Below are 26,738 nucleotides of genomic sequence, written 5' to 3' on the forward strand. Positions count from 1 at the left end.
TTGACTCCATTGTGGATACTAACCAACCTAGGAGGAGCCAGGAAACTAGACAACTTGGAGGAACCGTCCACATTCGTACTGAAGTTTGGAACTTCAGACATGAAGGGCAAGCCCACAGCATACACGGAGAAGAAGATGGCCGACCTTGCCCTACTCGACTTATACTTGTTAGAAGCAGACCTTCCAACGACACGAAGTTCCCGAAACTACATATGAGATGGATGGACTACTGTACAGAGGAATGCTCAAGCAAGTACAAAGAGGCAAAAAGAGAATGGGCCCAAGTGCTGCCTCCACATCTCAAGGCAAAAAGAGAATGGGCCCAGGCAAAAAGAGAATGGGCCCAAGTGCTGCCTCCACATCTCAAGGCAAAAAGAGAATGGGCCCAAGTGTTGCCTTCACATCTCAACCATTTCAAGAAGACACCCAGCTGGCCTTTCCGAGGTCTTGGATGGAAGTAGTGGGGGATTTTTCTTTGGATAATACTCTTGCGCACCAAGCAGTGGGAGCAGAGGATCTGAACAATCACACATCAACAAGCCCGGGATTGGAGGTATCTCAACATTGGGATAGAGGACCAACCACGGCATCTCAAGGTAGCCAATTGGGTCTGGGAGCATGATTATCTCCTTGCCGTATTGTTTGATTTTATTCACGATCTGTATGTGGAAGCACACCCGGTGATCAAGGGACCATATCGCATGAGGATTACCAAAAGTGAGTGAACCAAAAAAAGCGAGCAAGAAAAAGTGAGCGAGCCAAAAAAAACAATCAAAACAAAATAATAATATATTGACAAACATTTGTTTTAGCAACTGTATAAGTTCTTCAAAAGTCCATGAGAGAGTTGGACCTATGTCATTGCTAAGGCATCATCAATAAAGACGCATCCTATCTTCGCTTACTTTCACTTATTCAAATTTTTGTAATCCTCCATAATCAAGTTCTCTCTCTCCACCAACATAAGTGAGATCACCAATGAAATCTTCCACACAAGTCAAAATTTTCATAGGACTTCTTCAATGGAATAGTCCACATTACATGCACGTGCAAAACCCATGTTTTTCTGTTTGCAAAAAAACCCTCCCTAATCACTCTTACATCCCACCAATCCAACAAAATCTAAAGAGTAAGTACATCTTTCTTTAAAATGAATTAAATTAAAAAACAAATCAATCTTTTCTTATAGAAATCAATGGTAGAAGCTAAAATAGACAACATATTGACATGGTTCCTATTAGGTAAACTTCCATCTAGATCCGATGCAAGAAATAAGCTAATTGTGTATTAAATTCACATTTTGATGCATGAAGTTTTACTAAATGGTGCAAAAGGTCATGATAATAATCTAAATCATGCCTTGCCATTCGTTTTGATATGTAACAAGTTCCCATTTGGATTTGTAAATCAAAAGATACAGGACGTCGAAATTCTCATCTTTTGGGCCAAAAGAGGGAGCGCGTTGGGCCAGCGCATTAACACGCCCTCTCTTTTGGTCCAAAAGGTGAGAATTTCGACGTCCTATATCTTATTTATTAAAAAAAAAAAGAGAAAAGGAACTTCGACGTCGTGTATCTTTTGATTTACAAATCCAAATGTGGTCATGTTACATATCAAAACGAATGGCATTGCAGTGGGATCCAGGGGAATGGGAGTGGATAGTTGCAGTGCACCGAGAGAAGAGCATCCCCTTCTTTCATTACACGGTCAGAAATGACAGGAGATTCTAGCTCGGTTGTAGGGGCTGGAGGCCCTCTAGAGCTCCTTATTGGGATACTTTTCAGATTTTTGTAGAGATGCAGAAAAACTTTTGGAGGAGGCTTTGGAAATCCCTTAGGAATAGGAAAATCACGTTATTCATCTGGCTTACTATTCATGGAGGGTTAAGGAAGCTTTTGCATGACTTGCATCATGCACAGGATGGCGAATCAAACTCTAGCACGGTCTAGAAGGATTGTCCTTTCTTCTCTGACTCTCCTTCAGGGATGAGGTGGTATTTTCAGCCGCCACCTGGGATTTTTGTTTGCTCATTCTGAGCTGTTTTTTCTCATGCTTGACATGATGTACTTCCGCACTTGAGCTTGCTCTGCGGTTTTTATTCATACTTAATGAAGTACTTTTCTTGAAAAAAAACAAAAAACAAAAAACAAAACGAATGGCAAGGCATGATTTAGATAATTATCATGACCTTTTGCACCATTTAGTAAAACTTCATGCATCAAAATATGAACTTAATGGAATTTTTGCCAGTTTCTTGTGCCGGATTTAGAGCAAGGCCACTCGTAATAGGAGCATGTTAGAACTCTATCTATATATTGGGACAAAAACAATTAAATGTTTTCTATGCAAGTTCTTCTGATGAAAATATACTTATGATGAAAATATATAGAATACTTTTGCCGAGGTAGAATAACATGTTAAGATCATGTTTGATGTTGAAGTTTTTAAATAATGATGCACTTCAACTATATACTACTTGTTGGTAGCCAAAGCATTTCTATGCAAGCTCATCTCATGAGAATAAATAACACTAGCACTAATGTAGACTTACAAGCTTATGTTATAATCATCTTCAAAGTTATGGTGATACTATAAAGCTTTAGTAACGATCAGTACATACATATAGTGAGGTTATGTTTTTCTCAAGTGATGCACTTCAACTATATAGTACCTATTGTTGATAGTCAAAGTATTTCTATTTAAGCTCATCTCATAGAATATAGAATACTATTACTAATGTGCACTTGCAATATTATGTTATAATCATGTTCAATGTTAAGGAAGCACTATAAATCTTTATTAATGATTAGTACATACATACAATGAGAAAAAGGAATTGGAAACAAGCTAAGAAGCGAGCTCCTGCGAGCTCCCTCCCCCTTCGTTCCCCGTCTACCCCCCCCCTCGCATGTTGCGCGGCCCTCCCTCTCCCCCCGTCAGCTGCTGCCGCGCAGCCAGCCGCCTCCCTCTCCTCATCCTCCGCTCCTCCGCCCGTCGCTCCTCCCCTTTCCTCGCCACGCTCCACTCACCTCACCCCGCCTCGCTCCTCTCCACTCCGCTCCGCTCACCTCACCCCACCCCGCGACCCGTGCCGCTCACCTCACCCCACCCCTCGACCCGTGCCGCTCCACTCCGCTCACCTCACCCCCTCGCCACTCACCTCACCGGGCCAAGCTCCACTCACCTCACCCCGCCTCGCTCCGCTCCGCTCACCTCACCCCGCCTCGCACCGCTCCGCTCCGCTCACCTCACCTCACCCCCCCGCCTCGCTCCGCTCCGCTCACCTCCCCCTCTCTTTCTCCTCCTATTCCCTGCCACCCCTTTAGTCCCCACCTTCTTCCCCCCCCCGCTTCCCCATACCTCTCCCCTTCCGTTTCCTTTCCCTTCCCCGCCTCGGGAGTTCGCAGTTAGTCAAGCGATATGGCGGCTACGTGCCCGGAACCGGTGGCCCAGACGGACCCCCCCCTCCATCAGCCTATCGCGTTACATTGACAGAGCACCAGGTCTCCTTAGTGAAGCAGGCCGCCACGGACTTCTCCCAGAGATCAATTTATGGGAGGGTCATTGGCTACTCTCCTTCACGAGCAGACATCAGGGACTGGTTGCAGTCCACCCTCTACCTCGAGGACAGTCACATTGAGGAGGTTGCACTCATGGGACGTGGCATTTTCTGGCTTAAGCTCTCCTCAGCACAGGCTGCGAGCGACATGGTCAGGCGATCCCCTACTTCTGTGGGTGGGAAGATCATCCTCATGGTCCCTTGGTACAGGGGATTCAGTGTAGCGGACTTAGAAGCCCGCTTTCGCATTCCTCGCCACCCAGTTACCCTTATCTTCCCAGGTCTCGCAACCGAGCTTCGTCCGATCATCAAGGACCTGGGGGCGCACTTTGGTTGCAAGACACCTATGTTGATGCGGCGGCAGCCCAAGGGGTGCCACGTGTCAAAGTGGCAGTCCTTGATCCACAGAGCATCCCCTCGGAGTTCGAGATAGAGACAGACACAGGTGTGGTGACGCAGCGCATTCTGGTCACTGGTCACCCAAACCAGTGTCTGAGATGCCATGGCTTCGGGCACCAGGCTCGCTCATGTCCTCGCTTCACGGGTACAGAACCTCAGAAGACCCCTGTTCAGGCAACTCAGGATACTCCGCACCAGTCAGCGACATCCCCTCCCGAAGGGGAAGGCTGGACGGAGGTCAAACGAAAACGGAAGGGCAACAAAGCAGGCCCCAAAAAACCTGCCCATCTACAGCAAGAGCCCCCTCCGATGGTCCCTACTCATCAGCAGCCCGGTAAGGGGAAGGAGAAGGGAAAGGAGAAGGTCAGCCAGCCTCCCCCTCATCCCTCACCCTGCCCTCCCCCCCCTCCCCCCTCCTCCTCGATTCTCCGACCCCCATCCCCTCCAAGATCCCCCCCCGCACCAGTGGTTTCCGCTCCACTCTCTTCCTCGAGCATGATCCAGAAGGAATCCCCCCCCCCACCTGCGCCACCTGCAGCCCCGAAACCAGCACAGACCTCATCCTCGCCTATCCCTCCGGGCCCGACGGCGGGGATAGGCCCTTCCCCGCAGGTGGCCAGCACCCCTCCCTCCGATTCAGACTCCTCATCTTCGTCCCCATGCCCAAGGGCTGCTCCTAGAGCTCTTCCATTGGAGTTTTATCGAGCAGGTCCTTGGGACTACTTGGATGCAGCGGGTATTGGCTCCTTTCCCGCATGCCTAGACATCAGCATCTTCTTCCTCCGCAAGGGGGCGGAGGGTAAGGTGTCCATCCTTGCTCCGCATGATGGTCCTAGCTATTCCTTCACTATCTCCAGTGAAGGGAATGAGCAATGGACGAATGAAAATGTTTGGGAGACGATACGAGACCAGACCCAGGAGCAGGTGCAGGACTGGATTGGTAGCAGAGCAGCGGAGCTTCTTCAGCAGCAGTGGCAGGAGGGTGATGTTCGTTTGCGTTGGTGCCACAGCGCTAAACGTTTCCGACTCCTGGTCATTATTAGACCACCGCTGGAGTGGGCCTACGCGGAAGGGTTTCGCCCCTAGAGGACTTCAGAGGTTGCGGGCTTCTACAGCATTTCCTTGGCAGAGGCGTCGAGCTGGTTAGAGAGAGCTTACCACCACGGGACCAAGGGCCTTTCCCCTCTGCTGAAGGTTTTAGAGGATGGGTCTGACTGATGATCCGGCCTCTCCTTTGAAACCTTCACAGAAGCGCCTTCATCTCCACACAGGACATCCTCCGACCACTTCGACTTCGACCGCAAGCAGACAGCTGTTTGTGGCCCACCTTCCCTCCTCATGAGTTTACGCATTATCTCTTGGAACGTTAACGGGTTCCACTCATCAGGCACCCATGGCCCCAGGAAGATGGTGCTCAGACAGGAGCTCCAGCCAGCCTTGGTGGGAAAGGTAGATGTGCTCCTACTACAGGAACACAAGCGTTCGGCTTCACAGACCAGTATTTGTGGGAAGGTCCTCACTGGACGCTCCCAGACCTACTGGGAACCTTCGATTGGCAAGCAGGGGAGGAGCGGGGGTGTCTGTACCTCCATCGACGCTTCTCTAGTTCAGCATGTGTGTGGTTTTGGCACTTTGATCCCAGGACGTGCGCTTTGGGTGGGCTTGCATATTGAGGGATCCCGCATCGGTATTCTCAATATCTACACCCCGACTGATCTCAGACGTAGATCCGTTTTTTGGAGATCCTTGCCAGACCTGTTGCCAGAGATGGACTCTTGGATTGTAGGAGGGGACTTCAACAACCTTGAGACCTTAGAGGATCAGCAGGGAAGGGGCCCAGAGTTCCTCGGTATAGCTCAGGTAGAGCAGGCAGGTTGGGACTTCTTCCTCTTCGCAGTGGGAGGTCGGGACAGTTGGAGGGAGCCTTCCTTTCGCAGATGGCCTGGGAGTCTGGACTTCTCTTGGGGTTACAGGAGGGAGGGAGGCCGACTTCTGGAGCGGCTGGACCGTTTCTATGTCAGTGATTGGGCGCTTGGCAGAGGAGGAGAGTCAGGAGTGGTTCCAGGGACGACACTTTCAGACCATGCCCCAGTCATCCTAGTCCTGGACTCAGCCTCTCAGTCCTCACCTCCACGTTCATGCCGGATCCGAGACTCCATCTACACCAGAGCAGCGGTTCACAGCAGGATAGTGGACCTATGGGAGCAGGATTGGGACCCTACCAGGGCCTCTCAGTCCTCACCTCCACGTTCATGCCGGATCCCAGACTCCATCTACACTAGAGCAGCGGTTCACAGCAGGATAGTGGACCTATGGGAGCAGGATTGGGACCCTACCAGGGATATGGCAGCACAGGTAGCTCAGGCGCTTGCTGAGTCTAGCCGCATTTGCCAGCAGGAGGCGATTCAGGTCAGACAGCGGTGTTGGGCGCGGGAGAGGGGTCTCAGACGTGATCTCGCCTCGATTTAGAGGATGCAGCAGTCTTCTCCAGGCTCTGAGGAGCTCAGACAGCAGGAGGTTCGGGCCCGAGCCATGCTAGAGGAGATCACCCAGCGCCGCTCAGAGTTTTCATTTCATGCTTCCAAGTCCTTCTGGGCTAGGAAAGGCGACAGGATGTGCAGAGAGTTCTTCAGGACTCATGAACAGAGGTCAACAGGGGAACAGCTCCGTTCTCTTAGGGCGCAGGATGGTAGTGTCAGGACAGATCCAGATGAGGTCCGAGACTTGGCGACAGACTTCTACAAATCATTATTCCAGCAGGAGCCCCCAGACCCTCGGGGCCGCATTTGTAGGGAGGAGGTGTGGAGATCTACACTGCGACTCGTGCAGCCCAGCGTGAGCGACGTCCTTCTCGCCCCTTTCACTGTTGCGGAGATGCAGGATGCGGTGAGCGCTATTGATGGGCAGAAATGCCCAGGTGAGGATGGCCTCTCTAGAGCTTTCTTCACCACCTTTTGGGAGCAGATCCACCGGTCCTTGCTCGCAGCCTTCCAGCACATCTTCTCCAATGGGCAGATGCCAGAGAGCCTTGCGACAGGCCTGATTTGCCTCATCCCCAAAGGGGGGGACCGCCAGGAGATCAGATAGTGACGCCCAATCACCCTCCTCCCGACCGCCTACAAAATCCTTGCCAAGATGATCAGCAGCCGCATCCGTCCCTTGCTACACGACTTGATTCATGACACCCAGACTGGTTTTGTCCAAGACCGCAGCATCTTGGACAACATCTTCACTTTCTCAAAGGCGACGGAATGGGCCCAGCACAGTGGCCAGCACCTTGCCATACTTCTTCTCGACTTTGAGAAGGCATACGACAGGGTAGACTGGTCGTTCTTGGAAGGTACACTCGCTCGGTTCGGTTTTTCGGACGAGTGGATCAGAGGTATTGCTAGCCTTTACAGATCGGCCTCCAGTCGGGTTATCATTAGCGGTAGGATGGGGGAGAGATTCACACTCGAGCGCTCGGTGCGTCAGGGCTGTCCATTAGCGCCTTACCTCTTCCTATTTTTTGCGGAGGCCATGACACACTTCCTTCGAGCCCGTACCACTGGTCTTCGCGGGATGCGTCTCCCTATTCGAGAGAATGCCGAGCTGCTGGACTCCGAGTATGCAGACGACACAACCCTATATGTGCAGGATGACGTCGAGTCACTGGAGCGAGTGAGACTGTCCCTAGAGATTTTTTGCCTTGCGGCTGGAGCGAAAATCAACTGGCATAAGTCAGTCGGTTTTCTTACGGATCCGGGAGCCAGCTCACAGTGGGGTATTTTCCTGGGGTTTCGCTGGATCCCTAGAGGATAGACGACACGTTACGTGGGATTCCAGGTAGGCCTGGACATCACACTGGCTCAGCAGTTCTTGTCGGTCCTAGCCTCCATACGATGAAAGCTTGCTTTCTGGAGCACGGCTCGGCTTTCCTTGGCAGGTAGGGCCCTTATGGTCAACCAGGTCCTTCTTGCCACTGCTTGGTATGTGGCCTCTTGCTGGTGTTTCTCGAGGTCTTGTGTAGCCCAGCTGAGGAGACTGGTGCGGAACTTCCTATGGTCTGGTTCAGACGGTTCCGGCACCACCAGAGCTAGGGTCGCCTGGCAGACGGTCATTCTCCCCCAGGCCGAGGGCGGCCTCGGCATCATAGATCCAGAACTGCAGAGTCAGGCACGTCTTGGCAAGCTAGTCATCCGCAGTCTGACCCCAGGAGGACAGACGTGGAAGCTCTTGCTACAGCATGGTCTCAGTGCGTGTACTTCCCAGAGAGGGGGTGTTTGGCAGCCTTCTATCTGATGGATCTTCACTTCAGCTCCTTTGACTCAGCCCCGTTCCCCCTTTCTCCGTAGCCTCATTTTGGTCTGGAGGAAGTTGCGACACTGCCTTTCCCAAGCTCCCTCTAGCTGTCGAGAGGAGACAGACAGACAGCCCCTGATCTGAAGCAGCCAGGTGACAGATGATACAGGTCGTCAGCTTGGAGAGAGATCCCATATCCCTTGGGCGCTCTGGGCGCGTGGGCCCGCACGCTCGCTCCGGGTTTGGAGGGACGTCTACAGTCAGCTGAGCCCGGCAGCAGCAGTAGGTACGGCACGTGGGATCCAGGCTCGGCGAGCGGAGATTGATGCTGCCATCCCTGCAGGTTGGAGGATTCGCGTAGGCATCGGACAGCTCTTCTCGGGAGATGAGAGGTGGCTAGGACAGTTCACTCCACGAGGCATTCCTTTGGTGGTGGTAGGCCTCTTCTCGGACTCCTCGGTACACTTCTTCTCCATCACTGATGACAGGCGCCTATAGAGCAGAGAGGCCGTGATCGACCCCCAGCTTCCCTGGCAGCACCTTCGCATTGTAGGGCTGCAAGGGAAGACATGGCACGTAGACCCCTTGATTATGCAGGACTAGGATTGGAGACTCTGGATATGGGAGGGCCGTTCCTTGTTAGAGGTGGAGTGGGACCCAGCTGAGTGGCGTTGGCCACCATCAGAGACCTTAGAGAACCCTACCCCCTTCTTTTCTTACGGTGCACGCACGGGTCGGCGTGCTCTTGGGGCTCTCCAGCGTGGGCTACCCACACAGGCACATAGGTGGTATGCCCAGGGGATATCCTTGGTCTTTCTTCGCACTTTCTGGAAGACTCTTTGGGCTAGCTGGCGTCCGAGGAAGATCTCCTACTTTGTTTGGATGGTGGCACACAAGGGGCTTCCAGTTGGCAGCTGGCTGAGACAGATGGGGCAGGAGGGACATTGCCAGATGTGTTTTCAGGAGGAGTCCCTGAAGCATTGCCTTTGGAGCTGCTCGCATGCGCAGACGGTTTGGAAGGGAATCATGGGGATCTTAGCCAGGGCTACACCCGAGCTAGGACCGATCACTTGGGGAGCCGTTTGTTGGTGCAGCACTGAGCCGGGACATCACTTGGCCTATGATTTCTCTAGACAGGATCCCGTCTTTTTCATCACGCATGCCACTTGGGCATACATGGACAGCTTCCTTTGGCATCTGACAGAGACAGATGCAGGAGCGATGCCTCGGCACCCAGTTTGGGAGATCATAGGGAGCATCGCAGGCTGGCATATCTGGACTTTCAGATGCGCGCAGACTGTAGGAGCTCAGACTACTTCTACTACCCAGACCCTAGCAGATATCTGGAGCACGATCATTCACACGCTCAAGGGTCAGTGGGATCAGATTCAGGGAGAGTCCCGAGCAGGGAAGGAAAAGAGACGACGTTTCCTTCGCGACTGGACCACCGGGAGTTATTCTTCCAGCACTCCACTCAGAGTCTTCAGTGGCATTACGCCCCTCCACCGTGGCCGTTTGTCCACTCTCCGATGATTATGCCCTAAGAGGCTTGTATTTAGCATTTTGACTTCCCGAGCTGAATCTGTTTTGTGATTACAGCCCGCTGGCCCTTAGGCCTTCTTGTACTCTCGCTTTCAAGTAATATAACTAGCACTACTTTTTGCGCAAAAAAATACATACATACAATGAGATTATGTGTTGGTAGCCCAACCATTTTTGCTTTGCTTGCTTTTTCTCACTCGCTTATTTGGACCTGCTCGCTCAACATCGCTCGCTTGATCGATTGCCTCATATCGCATGAATCCTAACTATGGCAAGGTTGTCCATGCTGATATTCAAAAGATGGAGCAAGCGGGGTTGATCTACCCTGTTGACTACTTTGAATGATTCAATGGAATTGTAGTGGTGCCCAAAAGAGAGACTAGCAAACTCTGTGTTTGTGTCGACTAGAGGAATTCGAATACAGCCACACACCGGGATAGGTTCCCTCTTCCCTTCACTGACAGGGTGCTAGAAACCATAGCTGGTCACGCTCTATACTCTTTCATGGATGGATACAGTGGGTACAACCAGGTTCAGGTGCCTTCGTCAGCCAATGGGGGACGTATGCTTACCGGATGATGCCCTTTGGTCTGTGCAATGCGCCGGAAACGTTTCAACGTCTTGTCACCAAACTCTTCCAGGAGAACATCGGAAAGTTTCTTGAGGTATTCTTGGATGACTTCTCGGTGTTTAATGGTAAGAATGCTTCTCACCTCAAACCTGTTGTTCAAACTGATCACATGAGTAAGTTGAGGTGGGTTTTTGACAAGTGCAAAGAAGCTAGGCTGTGCTTAAATCCTGACAAATGCTTCTTCCTCGCCTTGTGAGGGGTTTTCCTTTGCCACATTGTCTCTGCTGAGGGAATGACCACGGACCCAACGAAGGTGGATGTGATATTGACCTTGCCTATTCCTCGCACGCCTCGAGAAGTCAAGTCCTTTTTGGGACATGTGGGTTATTATAGAAGATTCATTAGGTTCTATGCTGACATAGCGGTGGCACTGACGGAACTCCTTCGCCAAGAACAGTCCTTTTCGCACCTCAACAATTGGTGTTTGAGAATCTCAAGGACCATCTAGTGAAGGCACCCATCTTGCGGCAACCCCAATGGAATGTCGTTTTCCATGTACATGTAGATGCAAGTGGGCTGGCAATTGGCACGATATTGGCCAACCGGATGAAGAGCACAAACTCGACCTACTCGTGTGCTTCGTGAGCAGGCAATTCAACGGAGTAGAAAGAAACTATAGCACCACGGAACGCGAGGGCTTGGGCATGGTCTATGTCATGACAAAGTACCGGCACTATCTATTTGGCAGTACGTTTATTATCATTACTGGTCATCAAGCTCTCAAATACTTGCTGAACAAACCCACGCTTGGGGGGAGATTGAGCAGGTGGATACTTTTGTTTCAAGAGTTTGACTTTTACATCCTAGTGAGAGCAGGACGATTGCATCAACCTGCATATCACTTGTCAAGGATCTCTTTAGGTGAAGCAGTGACAAGAGTTGATGATGACCTTTCAGATGCGGGCCTCTTCCGTGTCGGTGTCACGGTACCAAAAGATGACTGCCTGTGGACCTCACTCCAAGGAGATAGGTGCGATAGTGGATCTAGGTGAGCTTGGCACTAGAAGGTGACCACATTCAGGACGTCACTATCTATGGAAGAGAGGCGTATTCCTCATCTAGCTAAGCTCCCCCGATACTACCTCGACACTTGTGGAGCAAAGCCCCATCCTCCTTGGCCTGCATCTTGTGTACCTCTTCCCTTGGTACCATGGTTTTACAGTGGAAGACATGGACACGACACACCATGTTCCCTGTTTTTTGGTTACGCTCTGCGTCCCAAGGCTCCCAAAGGAATATCAAGCCATCCTCCCTTTGTTGTTCGAGCATTTGGTATTGTGATGGAGTCTCCACCAGATTTTGCCGCATCAGTGGTTGCAGATGACGGGGTCCCCAGGATCAGACTGGTGGTTGAGAGCCCAGAGTCCCTCCCAGAGTTGATCCTCCTAGAGACCCTTGAAGGGGGTACACTTCGCTAGCAAGTGGAGATTTCTGGGCTACCAAGCCAGTGTCTTCGTTGCAGATAGATGGGTCACCTAGCCAGAGATTACCCCCGTAGCCAAGGCTGAGCTCCCCCCCCCCCACCCTTGCAGAGCAGGCAGAGTCAGTAGGCTAGAGCCCAACACCCCTCCAGACAGGAGCAATAGGAGTCTTAGACCCCTTGGATGACCTCTTCAGAAGGGGACTGGACCCAGGTTAAAAAGACCAAGCAAACAAGCCCGAAAGCGCCACGGGCAGAGGGCTAGACGTAGAGAGAGAGAGAGTGTTTTTTGAGAGGCACCTAAAGAGGAGCAGCAGCATGAGCCCATACGTGGATACCCACCCCTCCCAAGCGGCAGGGGCCACTGCGCAGTTAGGTGATTCTCCCCTGATGGAGATTCGAAACCATTCCTAAAAAGGCAATGATAGCGACCTTTGATCTCATCGTACACAAGGCATCTGAAAGTGAAGTGCTCTTCTGGCTCAATCTCCGGGTGATCGCATAAGGTGTAGATGTGACCCTCTCTAGGTATGCCCTCCATCCGACCACTCTCAATACGAAGACGGTGTGATGAGACACGCAACTAACCGATCGATATCCTGAAGGACCCTAGTGGATAGATGAAGCCCTCTGCTGTTGAAATCTGTAAGTAATGGCCTATACAGAAACTGAGCTTCACATGGAGCTCACAAGGTGCCAACCAAGTCTTGAATGTGTGGAACTGTAAGAGTTACTCTCGGATGACCTGATTCACCTCGTGATATGTGAGCGAGATGGAGGAGGCCTCAACACTATACTGAGAGAGTTACCCTGTCCGTGGGGAGCCCTAGGCTCTCACATGTGCATGCATACCAACACCTCTCTGCCACCAATCCATGGAGAAGGATAAAGCCAACCAAGGAAGCCTCCATGGACTTATGGTGCAAGACCCATACGGTCTAATGTGGTAGAGATATATGATGATTTGAAATGCTGCATCGAGCTATAATAGGGATGCTTCCAACTCAACTAGGACAATCTGATGTGACACTGAAGGCTTACTACGAATCATCCACGAAAGGATGAGAATGTGTAGGATGCAACCACCTCCACTGGCAACCCATCCAAGGTGAAATGCTCGCTATGCATGGCTATCTAGGATGTGTTCAAGATCATGACCTTCGTTTTACCAGGGTTGACCTTCAAGTCATGTGTCTCACATAAGCTATGAAAGACATCTAATTGTGGTTGAAGACGGAAGAGAGCAAGACCATGTCATGCGCATATAGGAGAATGTGGAGCAAGGAGTTGGCTAGAGAGCAACCAGCCCCTCCTAGGGTCCCAATAAGGTTCTCAAGCTCATCTATGTAGAGGCCGAACAAGATTGGTGAAAACGGGCAACCTTGTTTGACCCCAATGGTACTCATGATCTCTTCTATCTACCCTGACCTTGTCCAAGCCCTACCCGAGGCTCTCTCATAAAGTGCCGTGACTATCTAGGTGATCTCCTGATCGTACCTCAGCGCTTGCAGAGATCTAATGAGTCGGGCTCTTAACACTGTGTCAAAAGCCTTACATACACACACACACACGCACGCACGCACGCACGCACGCACACACAGTTTATTAGGGTCTTTGAGACTGAAGGAAACCATGAAGAATAAAAACTAAGGGATGGATCCACTAAAACAGGCATCCAGTCCCAAGGCCAATGTCTAAGACATGAAGAACAAGTAGACAAACCGCACCGCGATACGTTTGCGGGAGGGCGCACGAGGACAACCAATCAGTAGGCTATCCACCAAGGTGTCTAAACCTCTGTATGCAATCTAGAGCACCAAATCCCATTGGCAAACTAAGGGATAGCAGAGATGATGTCGACCAAAAGTGGCTTTGGTGAAGGTTGGCCTTGTCAAGAGAGGAAATCAGTGATAGGATGCTGCTCATTCTCAACTTAGGGAGCCTACCTAGCCCCTCCTCTCCTCTATGGTCTCCAAGGCGTAGCTCGCCATCTAGCAAGTGCCGTTGTCACTACCTCTATGGTCTTCATGTGTGGGTCAACATGACAAAAAGTATTCTTTTCCTTTGATAGAAATCCCCATCTAGTGGTAGGGTCTCCTCCTCGGAAAGATTTGACAATCTCATCCAACTATGTGTGAGAAAAGCTCGTCTCTTATGACACGTCAGTCGTCGGTAGATCCTCTGTGCCTCAAGTGACATCAGATGACCCAAGGCCTGCTCCTGTGTGAAGTGGGCTCTCGTCTCTCTGCACTCGTTGTCGGGTCCGCACGGATTGGGTCATGGGGAAAGATCTGATAGAACTGTCCTGTACACTGGGTTAAGTGCATGGTCAAAGTGGATCTGAATGCATGGAGGCATGGGGAGAGCTCTCCCTATTGCCGGCATGGTGGTAGAGATATGGAAGGCCAAGTATGAGTAGTCAGCTTGGAGTGGGAGGGGGGGGTATGACGAAGTCGTGTATCCGTGAGACAAAGTCTAGTGGGCCTAGTAGATAGTCCACTGTACTAGACCCGCCACCATGTGGGAAGCAAGTGAGTCTTCCAAAAGATGGCCATCTATGAAAGCCATTAAAGATGATCAAGTCGTGGATTGCCCTTAGCTCAAGTAGATGTCATCCAGATCGTGTCACTTGCGGGGCATTTGTAGAATGACTTGGTATCCCAAGCTCAGCTGCATCTAGTTCTGGGACTATATGTGGATCTCTATCATCATCTGAGAAGTCAAGTAGGCCCACCTATCTATTTTATGTCCGTGCACTGAAGTCCCCTAGTAAGAGGGTGTTTCCATGTCTGAAAAACTCCGTGATGTCATCATGGATCGTCTCATATGGGCTTTGTCCATCTGTAGTGACCTCTCATGCATAGGATGACATGCCTGGAGGAAAGTAGCACACACTGCAAGGAAGATAGGCCAAGCATCTGGGAGGTGAACTCGTATCCACATGTGTTGTGCATGCTCCTCTCTCCGAACCATAGATATAAGTGGTCTCAATTGTGATCTGAAAAGGACAGCCACTCCCCCAGAGCCTCGTACTCCGCTATCTCTCTTTAACTCCCTTCTGTGAGCTGACTCCCATGTGTATCTAGTCACTGTGGGCAGCCCTCGCTCCAGACTCTCGTGTGTTTCGATGTAGAAAATCATATCGCTATCATTATATGTCTCCAAGAAACCTCCTAGGTCAGACCATAATGTGCCATTACAATTCCATACTGCTATTTTCAGTCCGGTATGTGCACACATCCCATGGGCTCGACACCGTCACAATTCTCCCTCTTCCTTCTCTTCCTTATCTCCTCTTTCTCGGATGATCACCTTACCATCCCTATATACAACCCATTTCCCTGCTTCCCTTGTTGCCATTACTCTTACCATACCTTCCTTGTGGTGTTTCTGTTGTAGAAGTGTGAGGCAGTCATCTAGGTAGATCTTGGCTTCCTTCAAAGTCACCCTCGTGCTCATGAAGGTCTTCCTGTCCATGGCTGTCCGGAATGTTGGCACTAGTGGCTTTGTGGGTGCCTCAAGTTTACCCACCCTCTAAGCTGTCTCACAAGTGAGATTGATTCCCACTTTGGCGAACAGTATTTTGGCATCTCCCATCAGTTGCAAAGCTTGAGAAAGCCCTTTTTGGGGACATGTAATAGAGAAGGATGGGACAAAAATACAAGTTGCTTTAGTAAGTTTTCAGGGTTCTAAAGGGAAATGCAATCCTACTTGCGAGGCTACCTAATTTTGTTAGTACTTAGCCCTGGTATGGCCTTGTAGGCCAGTTAGGACATATTGTCTTAGTCTTGGTCAAGTTGTTAATTTTGGGGCCATAGAGTGGCCACACTTGTACTTTCTCATCATCCATTTGCAAGTACTCCTCGTTTCCTCAGCTTGTTGCTTTTCCTTCTTGTATTCCATCTTTAATTTTTTTTTTCAAGAAAATTACTTCATTAAGTATGAATGAAAACTGCGAGAGCAAGCTCAAATGCTGGAATACATCATGCTATGAATGAGGAAAAAACAGTTCAAAAGGAGCCAATAAAAAACCAAGGCGGAGGCTGAAAATGCCACCTCAACCTTGAGGGAGATTCATAGAAGAAAGGAGATCCTCTCCAAACTCTGAAAAAAGTAACTCTCCTGGCAGTGGCTGCTCTGGAGGATCCCTGCATGCTCGCCCAGTATTCCATCTCTATTTCATTGCTCCCGGCACCCAATTTTGGTATTAGAGTAGTGTTTAGATCATCCTGCTCCTCTTGCCTGCACCTTCATCCAGCTTCCACTTTCATTCTCTCTAGTCATTGTCAAATGCACCTGCTCATCGTCCGAGTCATATGAATCAGCTTGCAGGCTATTCATTGTCCATACAGATTTGAACTGCATCAGCCATTGCCAAACATTTGCGCTGCATCAGCCATCACCAATCGTACGTGCTAAATAGACTTTGCTCCAGCATAGCTCCAATGGCATACATCGTGCAGTAGTGCACATATGTGGCATTTTTTCCAGCGAGGTGTCAGCATCACCAGTCATTTGCACCTACACTGCTCCTGTAGAATTGCTTGTGTTATTGTACAATTTGTGCCAATGTCACTGTATAGATTGAGTAAGCAGCTTCGTCCGTACAATTCATGTTTCGGCCGTACATCAGTATTTGCAGTTGGTTGTGCAATCATACAACCTGCAACAAACCTTTCTTAAAATTTGTCATACAGTAAAACTGACGTACAATCGTCAAATCTGCTATACAATCTGGAAATCTACCTTTCAATTGAACGCTTTAGCTTCCAATCATGAGTGCATCTGACTATTGTTGTATCTGACCCAGATTTGGGGGCTTTGGTTGACAAACCATTCGTCCCTATGAAGCATCGAGTGGCCGGAAGCTTGTAATTTCCCACATGCGGGTATTTGGGTCATTCGCATATGCACATATTCCCATCTCAGTTGAGGCATAAGCTAGAGGAAAGGTCATTAAATGCATTTTCATTGGCTACATCTCAGTTGAGGCATATGCACATGTTCCATCTCAGGTGAGGCATAAGCTAGAGGATAAGGCCATCAAATGCATTTTTATTGGCTACAGCTCACAAAGCAAAGTCGGTTGTACCAACCTGACATAGGGAAGGTTATCATTAGCAGAGATGTTTTTGTTGAGAATGTTGCTTTACCTTGGCTGGACTGTAAAAACCAGCCATCAGTTTGAAGCCTCTGATGTATTTGATGCCATACTGCCCTTTACCGTTTTAGATGACACTTTGCAGAATTTGGCTCCAAATGCTTCTAGCAGCTCACAGCCTCCTCTTGTTGCCCATGTTCATCCGGATTTGCAGCCACATGATGATCATGCTATTGAATAGGCAATTATAGAGGAACGGGCTGTCATTAGACAGCAAAGACGAGTTCCAAGGTGGTGGTTGGAAACTCTACGGGACAGCAAGCAAGCTGAGCCCTTGGCTGCCAGCACTGGGTGTTAAAAAACAAATGGATGCCAATTTGCTTGATGTTGCTTTGATTACTACAGCCTGCAATGAGGAACCCCTTTGTCACAAGGATGCATTTGATAGCAGAGAATGGATGAATGCCATGAAAGCTGAGCTTTTGATTCCATTCCTTCAAATGGCACCTGGGAGTTGTGTGACTTGCTAGCAAGCAAGCATGCCATAGGCACTAAGTGGGTCTACAAATTGAAGCGGAAAGCTGGTGCCAGTGTTGACCGCTACAAAGCCGGCCTTGCTATGAAAGGCTATGCCCAGCAACATTGCATTGACTTTGAGCAGACATTCTCTCCCACTTCATGCATCATGACCATTTGGTCTGTCATTGCTCTTGCATCCCTTGGAGGTCCACCAGCTGGACATTAAGACCGGGATTTACTGGAAGAGGTCTATGTCACCCAACCTCTAGGCTTTGATGTTGTAGGTTGTAAAAATCACGTATGACGGCTGAAAAGGTTATGCCTTGGATTTCAAAATAACCCTACAGATGCCACTCTTTATGTCCGGAAGAGTGAATCAGAATTTCTGATTTCAATTCTTTATGTGAATGACATGCTGATCACTAGGCCAGACACTCAGAAAATTGCAGATTTCAAGGTAGATTTACAGATCTTGTTTGCAATGTCAGATACGGGCCGGTTGCATTACTATTTGGGCATTCAGTTTGCTAATGTTGAGGGGGGCATAATGATGAGTCAATCCAAATATATTGGACAGCACTTGTAGCCCTTCCAATTCAAGGATTGCAAGCCGGTTTCTACTCCATTGGAACTTCGCTTTCGTTTCTCCTCCGAAGATGGGAGTGCTCCTTTTGATGCCACTCTTTATCAGCGGGCTGTGGGCTGCCTGATTTACTTATGTCATACCTGGCCTGATTTGCAATATGCCATTTCCTAGTTAAGCAGGTACATAACAGGCTCAGTACGCAGCTAGTGAAGCGGGTCTTCTGATGCTTGAAGGCCAAACATCATTTGGGGTTGTTCTCTAGTGATCAGTATTTACTTACAATGATTGGACAGGTTTGTATGGCACCTGTGTGTCACACAGTGTCATGCTTGGCTCTTCATGCATCTGTTGGCTCAACCTACTGTTTCCACTTCTAGTTGTGAAGCTGAGTACAGGGCAGCCTTGTAGTAGAGTATGTTTGGCTCCGTAACTTACTCTTAGATCTTCATGTCAGCCAAGACACTTCTACAATCATCTACACTAACAGACAGAGTGCTTTGGCCGTCGGGCATAATCCTATCTTTCATGCGCGTACCAAGCACATTGAGGTGCACTATTAGTATGTTTGTCAGCGGGAGATATATAGTTGTCCTATGCTTCCACAGAGGACAACTTAGCAGATCTCTTCACGAAGGGACCCAAGTTTGAGGCTTTTCGACATGCCTTACACTTGGCACCATCTATTACATGATGTTGATCTTCATATACTATCGTAGGTTGCTATATCCATCTTAGACGAATATGTGCAACCATGATATAGTTTCCAGATATACCATAGATGTATCCAGGATACTTCAGCCATAGTTAGCACTTAGCCTTGGTCTCGCCTTTTAGGCTAGTTATGACATATTGTCCTAGTCTTGGTCAACCAGTAGACTTTGGGGCCATATAGTGGCCACCCGTGTACTTTCTCATTATCCATTTACAAGTATTCCTCATTTCCTCATCTTGTTGTTTGCTCCCTTTCATTCCATCTCTATTCAATTGCTCCCCGCACCCAACAAATTCCCCAGAAGTGGCCTCTTAGGAAGGGAGAAATGAGTTTCTGAAAATGGGAGACAGATAGCTCAACAACATCCTTTCGAGAAAAATTTGAAGGAGCTACTAGGCAAGCAGGAAAACTTTCTGCTTGACACCCAAAAAGAAGCCTAAAATCAGCTGCAGACAAAGAATTGACAAGCCAGAGCAGGCAAGGAACATAGCAGTGATGGGCCGAAAAATGAGCAGCTGAGTGAGTGAGCAATGAGCAGCAGGTGGAAGGGAAGGAGGGTGGGGAGAATAGGAACCCACAGTGGAGCAAGGGAAGACAGAAGGAGAGAGGAGGGAACCCCAGCAGTGCAGCTAGGGGGGGTGAGAGGAGCAGCAGAAGAAAGTGGGGAAACGCTCAAAGCATAGAAGAGAGTTCATAAGACTTGTTGGTATATTCTTGCTCCTAGCACTCTATTTATCTCTAATTTGCGCACAGCTTGCAGGTATTAATTATATCCTGCGGTCAAGATTTTAAAAACTCTATTGGCACCCTGCTTATCTTTAGTTTTTATGCGTAGCTGTCGTAGTGTTGTTTGCAGGTCTGTAAAACTTCCATGTATAGGAAGTGTGTTTTGCTTCACATTTGGATGCTTAAGGAAGAAGTGTGTTCTTGTCTTTAACATTATTTCTAACCATTCCAGGTGCCAGAGGTTGAGCATAAGAAAGTTCGGGATTCTTATTTGTCAAAGCACCCTGACGCTTTTTGGGTGTGTATGTACAGCCAGTCCTTTGTTTCTTTTACATATGAATGTTCAAATCAGAAATCATTATCTTTTACATAGGAATGTTCAAATCAGAAAGCATTTGATACTAATATCTTTGTCCACATTAACGTTATTCTGTTCCTTGATGTTTTGAAGGTAGACTTTGGTGACTTCCAATTTCTGCGAATCCAACCAAAACATATTCGCTACCTGACAGGAAGCGCCACTCCATTCAATGCATCTGGAGGTAAACCTTCATGCAACTTGAAAGTGTGCAAAACTATTGATTGGTAGTTTCCTTCAATATTTTTGTGACAGCAAGCAATGATGTAAAATCCAAATCAAGAAGTTTATGGAAACCATTGATTCAAAAGAGATTGAATCTGTTTTATTAAGAGAATAAGCTCAATATAGGTTTTTCCAATCAGACAAGCAACATAGAGTCAGACTGCATGTATCCATATGCTAGCTTTATCAAACTGAAAGCTGAAATGCCAAAGATTTGTTTGCACTTAATGAAGAAACTGTGATTGAATGAGCAGGGACTCACCACTTGAGTAAACGGACTCAAGACTTTTAATGTTTAACTTGAGGAAGCCACTGCTTGTTCGACTGCAGCATTAAGCTCACGACAAGATCCTCTTTCATTTCCATCCTCTCAAAATATGGCTGAACCCTTATTACAAATTGATATTTTATTTTCTATTGAGCATGCAGATTAAGACAATGCAGCACTTGTCATGAAGATGTCTTTCCATTAATATCTTTTCAGTCTTGCTTGTATGAGAGCTGTAGTGGGAGAATAGCAAAGTGATTTATGGAACCTAGATCTGGTAGGGGTTCTAGAGGTTGCATTTTCCAACAAAGTGATAGCATTGAATGCTGCTCAGGTGTTGGTTGTATGCACCCGTTTGAACCTATGTTTTGCCAAGCTAGCTTACTCCATATCATGGGTGATTTCTAATTAAAATTAACAGCACTAGGATGCTTGGTTTTATGCAATCGAATGTTTTGTCGGATGAATGCTTATTTGGTATCTTGGGGGACTTAGATTAACATTCATATTGTGGTGGTGTTGCCATGATGTCTATATTGCTGCAGCTTGAGTACAAATGACGAGTGGGATGCCAATTCGAGGGTTTCGTCTTCAATGCTGGGAGCATGTGGCTGCCGAGTGCCGTGAGAGGCCTTCGTTCTCAAGGGAGCAGAAAAAGACGCAAGGACTGCCAAGGCCAGTGGCTGGAACGAGGTGACCCTGAAGCAAGAGAGCTATGCCATGCTTGGGGAAAGATCAAAGACTAGCAGGCACTCATTTTGTTTGACCTAGGGGCAATTATATTAGAAGACTTAGCTTTTAGACTTGGTATCAAGACTGAGGAGTTGGGGCAAGGCCCTAGATGCTGACCAAATGTTTAACGGGGACCCTGTGCATGTTACTCCCTTGATTGGGAAACTTCGTGTACATCTACATAATTATGTGGATCAGAAAGACTTCTTCATTTCCCCTCTCAAGCATCATGATGTAGTTCTTAGGATGCCTTGGTTTCACCATGGGGGTGTGAAGTTGTCTCTTCCTAAAGGAGTTTTAGATTTTGTACATAGGGGAAAAATGCAATGGATCGTTGTTTTACAGGATCCAGATTTCGGAGAGACCATGAGAAATATTCAGCAAGGAATATCTATTAAGAAGAGATTTCCTATTCCATGCATAGATGATGCGTTGGATCATCTTAGTGGAGCTTCAGTATTTAGTAGGATAGATAGGAAAAGTGGTTATCACCAAGTCCGCATACAACCACAGGATGTGCACAAGACAACCTTGCTACTTTTAACCGAATGATGGATTGTATCTTCTGTCCTTACATGCATTTCATCTGTACCTTCTTTGATGACATCATAGTCTTTTCCAAGTTCGGAGAAGAGCACAGGGAACACCTTGCTACCGTCTTTCAAGAGCTGTGTAATCATCAGCCCTATGCCAATACCAAGAAGAGCAAATTTTTCCTGAAAGACATCCATTGTCTGGGGTATATTATTTCCAAGGATGGAATTCATATGGATCTTGCTAAGATTCAAGCCATTCAGGAATGGCATGAGTTGTAAAGTGTTCATGAAGTACGCAGCTTCTTGGGTCTTTGCTCGTACTAAAGAAGGTTTATTAGGCATTTTGCTGGTATAGCTGCTCCACTTCAGGACTTGACAAAAGCCTTCAGAAGGCATCAACTACAAAGGATAGCATTTAATACACTCAAAAGCAAATTGACTATGGAATTTTCTTGTAATCCCCGATTTGTACAAGCCTTTTAATGTGGATTGTGATGCTTGGGGAGAATATGTTGGGGCTGCACTTTATTAGAATGACCATGTAGTGGCTTATGAAAGCCGAAGACTATGGGATGCTGAGAGATATTTGGGAATCTATGAGAAAGAATTGCTAGTTGTGATTCATGCCATTAATACATGGAAGCACTATCTCTTGGGTGCAGATTTATTGGTAAGATTGACCACCAAAGTCTGAGATACTTCCTGACACAGACTAAGCTCTCAGAGAAGCACACGAAATGGGCAAATATGCTGTCTATGTATCATTTTCAGATTGTCCATACTCCGGGAGCTCAAAATAGATTGGCAGATGCTTTGTCTTGAAGACCCTAGGTCAACAATGTGACCATTGCTTATCATAGGGATCTGGAAGAGATGAAAGAGCAATATGCCAGTGACCCAAACTTTGGAGAGAATGCAACAAATGCAAGAGGGGCAGTCGACAAGTCAGTATTCCATGAAAGACGACTACCTATGCATCACCCGAGATATGAGGCAAAAGATTTTGGAGGAATACTAAGCACCTCCATATGCTGGGCATAGAGGAATTGCAGCTACTACTTAAGCTTTGGAGAGGTATTTATTAGCCAGCCATGCAAAAAGATATACACACATTTGTTACAGAATGCCTCACTTGTTAAAAATTCAAGTATGATAGGCGGAAGGCATGTGGCCTATTGATCATAGTTTCTAGGGAATGGGAACGTTCCAAAAATTTAGGTGTCAGAACGGGAACTTTTTTTTTTTGGGGGACGTTTCGGGGTTCTGGCTTGCTTCTTGGAACGGCGTTCCAGTCGTTTCGGATGTCGGAACACCATTCCTTGGTAACTATGCTATTGATTCCTCTTCCTGTGCCTCAGGCACCGTGGGAAAGCATAGCAATGGACTTCATTTTTGATTTGTCACGATCAAAGATTGGAAATGATGGGATATGAACTGTTATAGATAGATTCAGAAAACAAGTTCATTTCATTCCCGTATGAAGACAATCATATGGCTTAAGTTTTCTAGACTCAGATTTTCAAGCACCGCGGTGTGCCCAAGTTCATTGTTAGTGACCGAGACCTAGAATGACCAGCCTATTCTGGAGAGCCTTATTTGACAATACGGGAACAAATCTGAAATTTTCTTCTTCTTTCCATCCCCAGACAGATGATCAAAGTGAAGTAGCAAATTCAATTGTGCTAGACCTTTTGAAATGCTATGTGGCTGATAAAAAATCAGATTGGGAAAAGTACCTTCTGCTCGTGGAATTTGCATACAATAATATCGTTCATTCCTCCATTGGCAAAGCCCCGTTTGAGGTCATTTATGGAAAGGTGATTCAGCCACCAATCTTGAGGACAGAAGATGAGATATTTGCAGCTGATCAGTGTGTCAGAGATCTCCAGACAACATTCAGCCAAGTGTGGACTGCAATTGAGAGATCTTAGGAAAAGCAAAAGAAGGCTGCCGATAAACATAGGAGGCAACTTTCCCTCAAGAGAAGTGATTGCCCTCAAGAGAAGGCTACTGATAAACATAGGAGGCAACTTGCCCTCAAGAGAAGCAATTGGATACTTTCAAAATTTGAGAAAGCCAGGCTCCGCAAGCTTAAGGGCAAAGAGAGAGTGTATGCCAAGCTGTCTACGAGGTACTATGGCCCTTTCCGAGTCACATATGAAATTATTTAAGTGGCATACAGATTAAAGTTGCCAGCGCATTGGAAGATTCATAATGCTTTTCATGTGAGTCTTCTGAAGAAATATCAAGGGCCGGAGCCCTAGCACCTATAATGGAAGATCCACCAAAGTGGATGAGCTAGAGGAGATCCTTTAACTAGAGCAGATTGTGTATCATACGGTACGCAAGGGACCTCAAGGCAAGGTATTCTATAGGTACCTTGTCAAGTTTAAAACTTATTTGGGGAAGTGGATGAATGAAGACATATTGTTTGATTATCCACAAGTTTTGGCTGTTTACAAAGAGGCTTTTTAGCTGAGGTCAATTGATTACAAGCTGAGGGGATACTCTCAAGCTATAAGTACAAAGTTGACCTCTTATTTGATCATAATTAAAGAGTTTTTCATTTACTATTAATTATGACCAAAGAGGTCTTTTAATTTGTCAGAGCATGGACTTCGGTCAAAGACACTTGACTTAGGTCAAGAAGGCCTGACTTGGTCAGGGAGATCTGTGATTGGATTATTCAGAAAGTGGCAAAGGCATCCGTTAAAAGACCCAGCAAAGCAGGAACCTCTAAGAATGTTGGGAAGGTAAGGCATATATTGGCTTGCTTAAAAATAATTGAGAGCTGGCTCATCAGTGAGGATTTATGGTTTCTTCTTGGGCAATCTGATAGTGATATACATGAGCTCATTCTTTGAACCTGTGAAATATTCATGAGTTCAGAGTGGAGGCCCTAGGAAGCTCAAGGCGACTGGAAAGTCAATGAAGAAATCTACCCTCACAAAGAAAAGTAAGGGACACAAAAGAACAGGGAAGTAGTGTTTATACACACCTTGCAAAAAGTGTATTGTAACCTTGTTGGATTATGTGTGTATAATTTTTTCAAAGCTGTGATGATAACACAGAAAGACAATCAGCATACAAAGGATCTAATGTTTGCAATTCGTCCACCATGCGACTGGTTGTCGTGGGGACAAGTAAGAGCAATTAACATACTGTATGATAGAATGTCGTCAGATTACAAAAATAAATTAATGCACTCGTTTTTAGTTTGAACTTGGTTTAGGCCAAGAGGGTTGACTTTAGTCAGCCAATATATTCCGACCTCAGTTGGAGAGATTTATTTTATAATTAAGATGCCTCAACTATTGGTCAGAGCCCCTTATTTACGATTAGAGAGGGTTGACCTCGGTTAACTAGAGAATTGTTCGGCGTGTGCTTTGGTTTGCTTGTTGGGGACACCAAAGCAAGAGCTCCTCTCACACCTATTGGGCATAGGCTCTCTGCACCACGCGCTTGAGGAGACAGCTGGTGCTGAACAAGAAAGATTTTGAAGGCTTCAAGGAGGCTTGGGCTTGGTGAATTGTTGTGTTGGAACCACCTTTCTTAAGGTGGTCGATACATCACATGCTGGCCTCCATATCACTGGAAAGTGGATTTGGAACCACATTAAAGCATCCATAAAAGAGGTGGGTGAAGAAGTAAAAGGATGGGAGCATTCCTTGAGCAGAAGTATCCGAAGATTGTGTGGACCCCTTGTGCCTTACATTCTCTCGATCTTCTAATGGAGGACATTGAGCGGTCAATGATCTGTGATAACTTTCCAATTGTTATAACTTTGATACATTATTTGTCCCCGGTTACACATGGTTTTCTAAAAAGTTTGGATGTGCACCAGAACTGTGTTACGAATATGCTATCGAAGACTCAAATCATTGAACAATACAAGACTCAGAATAGCTTGTGTGTTGCAGAATTCCTGGGAGACGAATTCAGAAAGGCAAAGGTTGATGCCATTGCACAATTTTCAGCACCCATTGTGGTAGTGTGAAGTTTTTCCTTTTGTTTATAATCAAGAATGAAGCATTGAGACTAAGCATTGAGACTAAGTACAAAATTTTGTTAAATCTCTCATGCAAGAACTAAGCATTGATAATGTGGACGTAAGTGTCTGAAGCCTTGTGTTTTGTATTTTTGGTCGTGTATGGAACAGTCTCACATGAACAGGGATCATGCTGAAGAGACACGTGTTATGGTAGAGAAAGCTATTGGCATCAAGGTTAGCAAAAGAAAACTCTCTTATGTAATTAGATGGAATGGATGCCAAGGTATATGGATGTGAATCAGAGCAGAGAATGGCACAAAGACCATGTTTAACTAGGAAAAAATGTCAGGGGAATGGGGCAAACCATTTTTTCCATGCCTTTTATACACAGTAATTTCAATAGAGGAAATTTTGTATTCTTTAAATAAAACAAAACGTTGATGCTGCATTGTGCAGGTTGACCATGGAAAAATTGTTGACTTGGACAGGCTGGGCTTAAATGTTCAGGTATAAAATTAAGTGTCTGTCTATCACCCTTCATCGTCAGTAATATCTGATTCTTTAGTCCCCATATATGCCTTTTCTTGAACATATTAAAGCTACTGAATAAAAACTTGTGGTTGTAGGTTTATGCTTGTCAGTATCATAAAGTGCATTTCTCTTGCAATTTTCTCTTAGGTTTACCTCAGCTAAACTTACAGAGCCGTTTCTAAGATGTGCCCTTAATGGTGAAGGCAGACTATTGGCTCTTGGGATCAAGTTCATCCTCTTGCTATTGTCCAGTCTTATTGGTGCTCAGCTTTGCCGTGCTTCCTTTGGCTGTTTGGCCCCTTCTTTGTTCTTGCTTCCCTTGCCTTTTCTCCCATAACCCTTTTCAACTCTTTTGTGGTTAACGCCCTTGAACATGTTCTCCTATGCAGTTTCCTTGTATACTGCAGCTACTAATCACTTTACTCTTCAGTTTTCTAGTCATATCCATGTTGTAGAGTGTATTCAAATGCCAACAACCTTTCTATTGTGGTATTTTTTGGTAGAAAATGACTTTTTCTCTAATTGGTCAAACTTACGAAGCCATTTCTAAAATGTTCTTAGCGGTTGGATAATGAAGGCAGAATTTTGGCTCAATGGAGGACGCTGACCATTCCAAAAGTT

The 26,738-nt window shown here is 47.0% G+C and overlaps 1 protein-coding gene across 4 annotated transcripts in view; it reads left to right on the top strand.

The window, feature by feature from the left end:
* Window positions 1-26,738, top strand: part of LOC147882229 (FMN binding protein) — a 120,121-nt gene that overhangs the window by 63,755 nt on the left and 29,628 nt on the right. For 3 of the 4 annotated variants that reach the window (XM_087401801.1, XM_087401799.1, XM_087401802.1), the window contains 5 exons: window positions 19,709-19,774; window positions 19,928-20,018; window positions 25,516-25,583; window positions 25,755-25,820; window positions 26,043-26,093. In XM_087401801.1, coding sequence (XP_087257927.1) covers window positions 19,709-19,774; window positions 19,928-20,018; window positions 25,516-25,583; window positions 25,755-25,820; window positions 26,043-26,093 — 342 coding nt within the window. The remainder of the gene's footprint in view (window positions 1-19,708; window positions 19,775-19,927; window positions 20,019-25,515; window positions 25,584-25,754; window positions 25,821-26,042; window positions 26,094-26,738) is intronic. The other variant, XM_087401800.1, reaches the window with a different exon arrangement.

Source organism: Dipteris shenzhenensis, chromosome 30 (assembly GCF_047967505.1).
Source record: "Dipteris shenzhenensis isolate YYH24624 ecotype China chromosome 30, Dip_SZ_1.0, whole genome shotgun sequence".
In the NCBI taxonomy this organism is placed as follows: domain Eukaryota; kingdom Viridiplantae; phylum Streptophyta; class Polypodiopsida; order Gleicheniales; family Dipteridaceae; genus Dipteris; species Dipteris shenzhenensis.